The sequence below is a fragment of the Procambarus clarkii genome, chromosome 36 (genome assembly GCF_040958095.1).
Source record: "Procambarus clarkii isolate CNS0578487 chromosome 36, FALCON_Pclarkii_2.0, whole genome shotgun sequence".
Lineage (NCBI taxonomy): Eukaryota > Metazoa > Arthropoda > Malacostraca > Decapoda > Cambaridae > Procambarus > Procambarus clarkii.
Genome location: NC_091185.1, coordinates 11157575 through 11166938, shown reverse-complemented (window position 1 = coordinate 11166938; position 9364 = coordinate 11157575). Strand labels below are relative to the sequence as shown.

The following is a 9364-nucleotide window of genomic DNA, read 5'->3' as shown; positions in this document are numbered from 1 at the left end:
AATACCACCCACAGGATGAGTATGGGGTCCACTATAACCCACAGGATGGGTATGGGGCTCCAACCACCCACAGAATAAGTATGGGGTACAATAACACCCACTGGATATGTATGGCATCCATTGCCCCCACAGGATGACTATAGGGTACAGTATCGCCCACAGGATTAGTATATAGGGTTCACTGCCGCCCACAGAGTCGGTATGGGGTCCACCGCCACCCACAGGGTCGGTATGGGGTCCACTACCGCCCACAGGGTCGCTATGAAGTCAACTACCGTCCACAGGGTCGGTAGGGGTCCACTACCGCCCACAGGGTCGGCAGGGGGTCCACTGCCACCCACTGGGTCGGTAGGGGGTCCACTGCCGCCCACAGGATCGATAGGGGGTCCACTGCCGCCCACAGGGTCGATATGGGGGGGGGGGTCCACTACCGCCCACAGGATCGATAGGGGGTCCACTGCCGCCCACAGGGTCGGTAGGGGGTCCACTGCCGCCCACACGTTCGGTAGGGGTCCACTGCCGCCCACAGGGTCGGTAGGGGGTCCACTGCCGCCCACAGGATCGATAGGGGGTCCACTGCCGCCCACAGGGTCGATAGGGGGTCCCTTACCGCCCACAGGGTCTCTATGAAGTCAACTACCGCCCATAGTGTTTGTATAGTGTCCACTATCGCCCATAGTGTTATTATGGGGTCCACTACCCCTCATAGGGTCGGTATGGGGGTCCATTACTACCCACAGGGTGTGTCTGGGGTCTATTTTGGCAATACTGCTTTTCCAATCTCATTTGTTGTTCAATGTAAAATATTTGTTGCTCGACTTGCAACAATTTATATATATATATATATATATATATATATATATATATATATATATATAGTATAGTGCCTTTGCAATAATGTACCAATGTGTGTATTTTCATAACTCGTTTTAAATTGTTGAAAAATAAATAACTACATTGTGAATGCAAGTCAATGTTTACATGCTAAATCAGAGTTGCCAGATTCCGCTTAAAATAGCAAATTGTGCTTATTTTCAAAGCTTGAGAATTTAGCTTTAAAGTAGTTAAAAAACTACGAATTTCGCAATTTGCTATGTACTTTAGTGTACTATTTTAAAATAAGATTGGTTTTTAAGCTGCAAGTCATATGAATCTCAAAAAAAGTATATTATTAACAATCTTATCTCCATAGTTCACTAGTTTCTGTAAATCAGATCTGGTAACTGTAGGCCAAGTACTGGAAGACTCAAGACACAATGTGTTGAAGCTATTCTCTTTGAAGAAGTCATCTCGACAGGATCTTCCAGCTCCAGCTATAAAACTTCACCAAACATGGATCTACCTAGTACATCAAATGGTAAGGAATTACTAAACTGTACAAAGTTTTATGCTAGAACATTTGTTACAGAATTGTCCCTGTCAGGGACAATTCAGTCCCTATTCTATGTGTACTCCATCACATAGTGACGGAGTATGTGGGAATAATTTTGTTGACACTGTCCATTTTGTCAATTCTACAACAGCAGATAATATGAATTCCCAGAGATATTTGTAACTTGAGATACTTGGTTTGGTTTGGTTAAGTTAGGTTAGGTTAGCCTAACCCAGTAAATCCTCCCCGGCTAGAATATAAACCCCGGACAAAGTGCTCGTGAAATGCCAGGCATTTGCAAATATGAGGATGTGGTTGATTAGATTATATTCTTTTCTATATCATAGATGTTCAATATATGAAAAATATTTTAGACTTAAAAATGGACCCCTGAGGTACTCAACTTAACACATTTCTTCATATTCATTCCCATTTAGTATGACCTTTTGCTCTCTTTGTTTTAACTATTGTTTTGTGCACTTTACAATTTTTTTCATGAACCTGTAATTTCCTTGCTAGTCTTCCATGTGGTACCTTATTAAAGTCTTTAGCATAATCCATGTATACTACATCCACCGGAAACCCTTTATCTGAGTACCATGTTACCATGTCCCAAAAGTGAGGAGGTTTATAAGGTAGCATCTGTTTTTAAGAAGACCATGGTGTGTCGATTGAATAAGATTGTTCACTGAAAGATGGTAAATGATTCCCTCCCTTAGGATTTTCGCCATGAGCTTGCAGATGTGTTATACCTAGCTGATTGGACATTAGTTTTGTGCTTAACTCTTTCTGCTTTTTTTTTAAATACTGTAAGGGTGAAATTTTCATATTTCAAATCTCGGGGTACTATCCCTTGGTTCAGATATTTTGTGGAAAGTATTTTCAGCAGTATTCATAGTTCTTCTGTCAGTTTATTTTCCTTTATAATTAAGGTTTGTTTTCTTTTGTACCATAGAAAGTACCACAGAAAGGTGTTATAATGTTGTGTTAGCTTTTCTGTACAATTTTTCTTTTTTGTTTGTATAAAAGGCTATGCAATGAATTCAAATATTTACGCTACCAATCAATTTTTCAGATAGATCATCGGATTTTGACAGTATGCTGTACATACCAGATGTTCCAAAAATAACTACAGACAACAATAATGGTACTGTGTTTACTATTTTTATACTTTATATATAGGAAGACAAGTTCAATCAATGAGCATTTTAATATATCATCAAAATTTTCATACATTTCTTTCACTTTGTTACACTTGTAAAAACTTATTCTTAGCTATATTTATATAAATGTTAATACCACTGTTAAATGAACATATTGATTTGTGTCCTTATTAGTTATAGCTTATTTATGTTGACCCAGCACCTTACTAAAGGGATTACCTTAACTTGTGTCACTATCTCTCTAGGGGGCTCCAGGTAGGCAGTATAGGTAATGCCACTAACATGCATATCATTATGGGAAAGTCCATAATTTAACACATAATTATAAGTAGGAAATTTGTAGCAAATTTTAAGATTATTAATAGGTACATTGTAGCATAATTTTGCATAAGCATAATTTTCTTGTTTTGTTCTTGTACTTTTCCTTCGAACAGTATTATTTTCTCTTCAGAATTTCACCGGAGAATAGCAGTGATGACTAGAGAACATCTTGAACGTGAGTACCAGAAAGCACGTGCTGCAATGATACAAAGAAATGAGTACTTGAAGAGACTCTTAAACGTGGAGGAACCAAACTCAATAAAGGTGACAAACAAGAAACAGAAAAAAGATAACATACAGGATGTATCACACATTAATTCAAAACAAAGACCAGCTGCACCCCAATCTGATGGTAATCTTCTATTATTTTCTTAACAATATTTCTACAGCTGTTATTTGTGTACTTTCCAATAATATTTGTTGCCTATTTTTAAGTGTATGCTAGACAATTATGGAGATTAAATTACTATAACACTGAACAACTTGGTAGCATAAAGTTAGTTATAGTAATATCTTGAGATTTGTCTGAAAATATTAATACTTGTATACAATTTGCAATTATGTACCATGCTTAAATCTTCAAATGTGCCACCCAGACATTCTGCCTGCTATACTTTCACCACCACACATTCAAAATGCGGGCTATTCTACTAGTGGCAGAACGTACACTCAAAGTTATTTGGCAGCTGGTGAAGAAACTTTGGAATCATTTGATGTTGGTATGTCCCAACATCATTTGTTGGTATTTAAATGAGGGTTTATTTAATGGACACACGTCATAAATATTATGTACCAAAATTGTGCTTAATGCCTATGAAATTTTGTTTAACATATTATACTAATCATTCCTTTCACTTACAAATTTTTCTTACTAATTTGTAATCCCATATTTCAAAGTACTTGCTGCAGAACTTGAACAAATTAAAGATTCTCAGCCAAGTGTTTCTGACTGGCAAAAAAGAAGAAAAAATGCAGAGATTAATTGGGGAGAAAGCAGGGCAATGCTGTTCGATTGGACATTGTCTGAGTTGGGTGTTCCAGATAAAGGTAAATTAAATATTGCTGTGTTCATTAAGGTTATACTGTATAATAAGCATCATATGCATATTAATGACACTCTATTAATACATTTAGACTTCAGATTGTTTAAAATGTTAGGTATACAGTATTTAAAATTAGTATAAATAATTACCCCTTTTTTCATCAGGTAAAGTTTGTGTACAATGTACAAATTGTGAGGCAAGCATCAAATGTGAAGACTGTTTTGCATTTTTGTGTCACATTTGTGACCAAATGCAACATTTTCTCATGCCTTTCCACCACAGATTATATTGGAAAAATGGCTTTTATGAGCCATTAGACCCGACACAAACTGTGTGCCCTGAAGGAAATATCTTTCACTGGAGTAAGTATACGATACCTGTATAAAATCCGTACTTTGTTCCGAGATTACTTCTACTTCCCAATCCCAGTCTAGAGCTACGATTATCTTGGTATAACAAAATAAAATGAATAAATGTTTCATTTCAGTCATTACAACATTTGGAGAAGTCTTAAAGTTTAAACCTGACACTTGGTTTTATAGATTGATTTAATCGTCTGATTGTTTCTTTTCTGTGAATTTCTCAGTCATTATCTGGAGAATAATGTCAATATTTTGTACAATCAAGAAACAATGAAATATTCAGTCTGAAATTCTTTTCCATAAAACTCATTTTGTCAAACTGTCTTCCTTTTCTTTGTTACCAGAACCTGTTGTACCAGCCCAACCACCAAATTCTTGCCCCAACTGCACAGATTGCAAGTTTAAAATTTCAAGCTCCAGCAATCTCTGCATCTTCATCACTATAATGGGTAAATAAACTTTAAAATTTACCCTTTTATTTCCATTACCGGATATTCCTGAATCACAATACATTTTGAAATTTTTGTTGCTATAAATGTTAATTTTTACATCACTATTTTAGCAAGTCGCCACACCACTCAATGCACTGTATTTTAAACTACAGGAAGGTATGACCTCTATACTCCAATCTATACATGCCACTGTGGATATGAGCATCAACAACTAGGCAAGACCATGCACAAGTCTGGTTTCTATTCATCATTAGGAAAGAGCAGCACATTCTACAGCACCAGTCTGCTTGAATCATGGCACCATATAAAAAGAAATTGTCCTGGAACATCATTTCGGGCATTAGTCACTGCACTGGAATCCTTTGGTGCTTCTCGTGGGCGTGTATGTTTTGATACCGTTATTCTTAATATTTTCAGTTTTATATTTCAATACAAAAATTATCAAAATTTTGTAGTAATGTATATTCATTTATTAATAATTAGTTTTTAATTTTGTTCAAACACAAAATGGAATGTTTTTTTTGTTTATTTATCTTATGTCATAATATGCATTTTAAATGTCACCATCTAAAAAATTCTATTCCCAGATTGGACCCATTAATTATATAACTTCGAAGAGAGTGTTCTTCGAATGGCGATTCCAGCAATATGAGCTGAGAAAAATTAGAGGAGAAGCTGACAATGAGTGTCCTGCTTGTGATAAAACCCCTTTAGCAGTACATATTGATGGCAACAAGAAGCTGTATCGTTACAACAAAGTTGGGAGGTAATAAAATGTGCTTTACAGATACTTAATGTATAGTATTCTTTTGTTCTCTACACACACTATATTATAATGAATTATATTGTCTTCAAATTAATGTTCTTATAAATAAAGTATGCACATATAAATATACATTGTCATATGACATATTTTTTAACTGAGTATGTCTTTATAGTTTGCCTTTCAATTGCATCCATATCATCATTTTATTTATCTAACACCATGTAAATTTTTGTTTTATGTAAAATTTAGCAGTGCATCAGAATTCTTCATAGGCTTTTAATTTTTGTACAATAATTTGAATTTTTTTTTACTGTATACTTTTATGTTAAAGGTATTGTATGGAGGGCGGTGGCAAGAAGGAAGTGGCATGACTTTAGGGGAAGAGGCAGAGCAAGTGTTTGCATACCTCTCACGATACAACTCTACAACTAAAAACATGCTGAAAGCTGGTATTTGTTTATATGGTTCATCTGATCAAGTTTTTTATTATTTTACCTGCCCTGTAATCAGTATAATGCGATTTGTATTCAGTATTCAATAAGTATCAACTCCCTCAAATAATCAATAAAAGAATGAAAACATATTGGTCAAACTTGAGTTGGTCTTGGTGAGTAAAGGTATGTTATGAAACTGTTATTAATCTATGCTCTTCAAGATGTTCATTGCTATAAATATTTTTCTCAGAAAGAACAGAAGAACTCACAGAGGGTGCAGTCTTTTGGAACCATCGAAAAATTGATGGACTGGCTCGTGCATTAGTTACTCGACTCAGAAAGGTACTAAAAATAATATATATTTATTTTATTTATTTGTATTTATTTTGAAACTTATTATAATGCATTTATATGTGAAAGGTATTATAATGCATTTATAGGTTAGTTATGTGTTCAGATCATGTACTACATATATTTTCCATTATAAATTAGCGACCATTTCCTTGAATTAACTGCTTGAACTTTTTCAATATATCAATAAGGTTAATTTGTATAAAGTATATAGTATTTAATTAACCTAAATGTATGATTCCGAGATATATCAAATGTGTTCACAGAGAAATCACAGTATCGTGATATATCACGGGAACTGTGATGAGGGTTTGAACCCCATGCACTGAGTGCTCTCAGATGCATGCTCTAGTTCACTACGCCACGACATGGTCAGATGAATTGCAACTTGGAGTACTACTGCACCCACAAGGATCCCAAGGCTTCCACTGAAGCCAAACCAGGTTTCACACAATTCCCCCATGAACTCGGTCTCTGTCATTCAGTAGTTCTGCCTTTGATGCCCCCATTTCAATGTCTTTCTCCATGTATTGATATATCACAATAATATGAATTCTATGTGTATTGAAAGGGCCATCAGAGGTAAAACTACTGGAGGACACAGACCAAGTACATGGGAAACTGCATGCACAACCGCCCATGGAATGGGTATGGGGGTGCATAATTAACAAAAATTGAATTGTGGGTTCATTAGTACCCTAGGTTGCAATTCTTTTGACCATGTTGTGGCGCATTCAACTACAGCAAGCATCTGGGAATGCCAAGCCCATAGGTTCGAACCACTCATCATGGTTAATGTGATTTGTTCATTAAATTTATTATATTTTCAAATAGGCCAGAGAGACGGAAATAACAGTTTCAAATGAGATCGACAAACTTGATGTTCAAAAGTCATTGATTCAAGAATGGCGATCTGACCTACAAATGATTTGTAAGGAGTTAGAGTTAAACACTGGAACAACCTCGAAGAACATAAAATATTCTATCGAGGCAGTTGCAGACTCTATCAGGCATCGCAAAAATCTGATTGCCACTGATGCAGGTAGGCTTACTATTTCTTTGTTAACTCTGAAGCAATTTCTATTTAGCTCTTGTCTATAATTTCTATGTAGGTAAATGATGAGGAAATTTTTTTAACAACTTTAAAACTTTCAGCCAAAAAACTTTATTTGCAGCATCCAGTAAAATGCGCTCTTCCCTCCGGCACAGAAATGAGTGTGATAGGAAAAAGCTTCAAGGCTTCATAAAAATCTACAATAGTGAAAACTCTGAAATTCTCAGTGAAAAGGATGCAATAGAAGGTATCCTGCCATGGCACAATTTATTGCCTCATCATAGCCAAAATGGTATGTAACTACATCTCATTTTATCAGGGGTTACAATTCGGCCTTATCAAGATAACTAACATTTAGCATGCATAATGGATAAGCTTTACTTATTTTTGAAGTAAAATATCATCACTACTGTTTGTAAAATAGGTGCAGTATCATAATCCGTAGGTTTTTATCAGGTTGATACTGCACAATAAACTATGTATAGTATGTATAATGCAAGTACCTAAACTGTAATTACATTAAATTGAGTTGTAGTTTACTTGCAGTAAATATAAATTTCCTCTTTTATTAGTGTCCCTTGCTCAAAAAAAGAAGGCAGTAGAAGATGTGGAGCTTCAGAAGAGATCCAGAGAAGAGCAACAACACACTGTTCAAGAAATGCTGCATTATCTCGCATATTACAAGAATAAGAGAGAGATTTTAACCGAACATACTGAAGAGTTGTTATGTGGAATTTTTCCTTCATATCTAAGCAAGGTAAGCTAACAGCCTAAATGTGTGTTGCAATTCAGTTCTTCATAAACATTTATCCAGCAGAATTTTATACTTGTCTTGCTATTTACAACTTTGACAGGTAGACAATTCCATGGTTTTCATATACTGTACTGGTGTGTTTTACATATATTTGAACTTTTACCGAAAACTTTATTTATTTATTCTAATTTCTTTAGTATTTTCAGGGAAATTTGTAAATGTCTTAAACCCCATTAAATAGTCTATATATTACAGGATCCTAACAAGTACACTATTGAAGAGAAGCACCTATCAACCAAAAATAAGAGTGGAATCTTGGCTCTTTTGAAGCAAGGGCAAAAGATGTGTTCTGACAAGCTGAGTGATGCAAAGCGTTTATTTGGATACCAGGAAGAGGATGTTGATGTTTCCGAGCCCTACCTGGAGCTTTGTGACAGTGAAGATGATGATGATGAAGATGAAGATTTACTACTAAACTCATGATACAAAAGTTAAGTATAATAAATTTTACCTGATTTCTCTTGCTAATTTCTCTTACTTAATTTCTCTAATTTCTAATTATCCTAGCCCTAAGATTACTACTGGCCTCCATTGCCTTGCCTGCACTTTGTTTCCCCCTTAACCATATCACTCATTCTTACAGGTGTGAGACAGAGAGGTACAAGATCATCCAAGAGGAACAACACCTGAAGCACCCAACATTTGGGTGTTTTAATTAATAAAAACGCCCTTCATGGCTTCACTCATCCTGGCTGGTTTAATTAAAAAAACCTAACCTAAACCTAATATATATACCTCTAGAGTCAAGGGAGTTAAGTTTTAGGCTGCACAATGAAACTGCTATTGACAATTTTATAACTGCTGCTGATAATGTCTGTCCTGTGACTTTTTTGTAAGCATAACCAAAAGGCTTAACAATCCCTTGCTTACAAAGGGAATACTTAAACCCATTAATAAAAAACATGAACATTTATTATTTATATTTAGGATTCATCAACTGCCAAAGATATTCACATGTCAGTATAATTCTGGCGAGAGAGAGGTTTGGGAAAAGCCGTTATACCAACTAGTCAGCAATAAGGGTGATATTTGTGGGGCACAGGCACACTCGGCCTGGCCCATTAACCCCCAACTGACACTATAACTACTAGCTACTAGGTACATGAACATAATTACATAATTTACGTACATAATTTAAGGTACATAATTACTAGGTACATGAGGACTGGCCATTGTACTATATAGACCTGAAAAAGTGTAACTTAGCGACAACAAGAAAATATTGAATCACA

General features: G+C 35.6%; 1 protein-coding gene and 1 long non-coding RNA gene across 2 annotated transcripts; both read left to right on the top strand.

Moving 5' to 3' along the window:
• Nucleotides 1-1227: 1227 nt before the first annotated feature.
• Nucleotides 1228-3208, top strand: LOC138371610 (uncharacterized). Its single transcript, XR_011230549.1, has 3 exons — nt 1228-1357; nt 2448-2519; nt 2987-3208. It is a non-coding gene; the product is annotated as an uncharacterized lncRNA (long non-coding RNA).
• A 244-nt stretch (nt 3209-3452) lies between these two features.
• On the top strand, nt 3453-8819 carry LOC123756147 (uncharacterized). Its single transcript, XM_069336557.1, has 11 exons — nt 3453-4261; nt 4606-4710; nt 4866-5095; nt 5301-5479; nt 5811-5928; nt 6164-6255; nt 7099-7306; nt 7440-7610; nt 7891-8075; nt 8328-8563; nt 8716-8819. The coding sequence occupies exons 5-10, from the start codon at nt 5847-5849 to the stop codon at nt 8553-8555; spliced, it is 966 nt and encodes a 321-aa protein (XP_069192658.1). The 5' UTR covers nt 3453-4261; nt 4606-4710; nt 4866-5095; nt 5301-5479; nt 5811-5846; the 3' UTR covers nt 8556-8563; nt 8716-8819.
• Nucleotides 8820-9364: the final 545 nt, after the last annotated feature.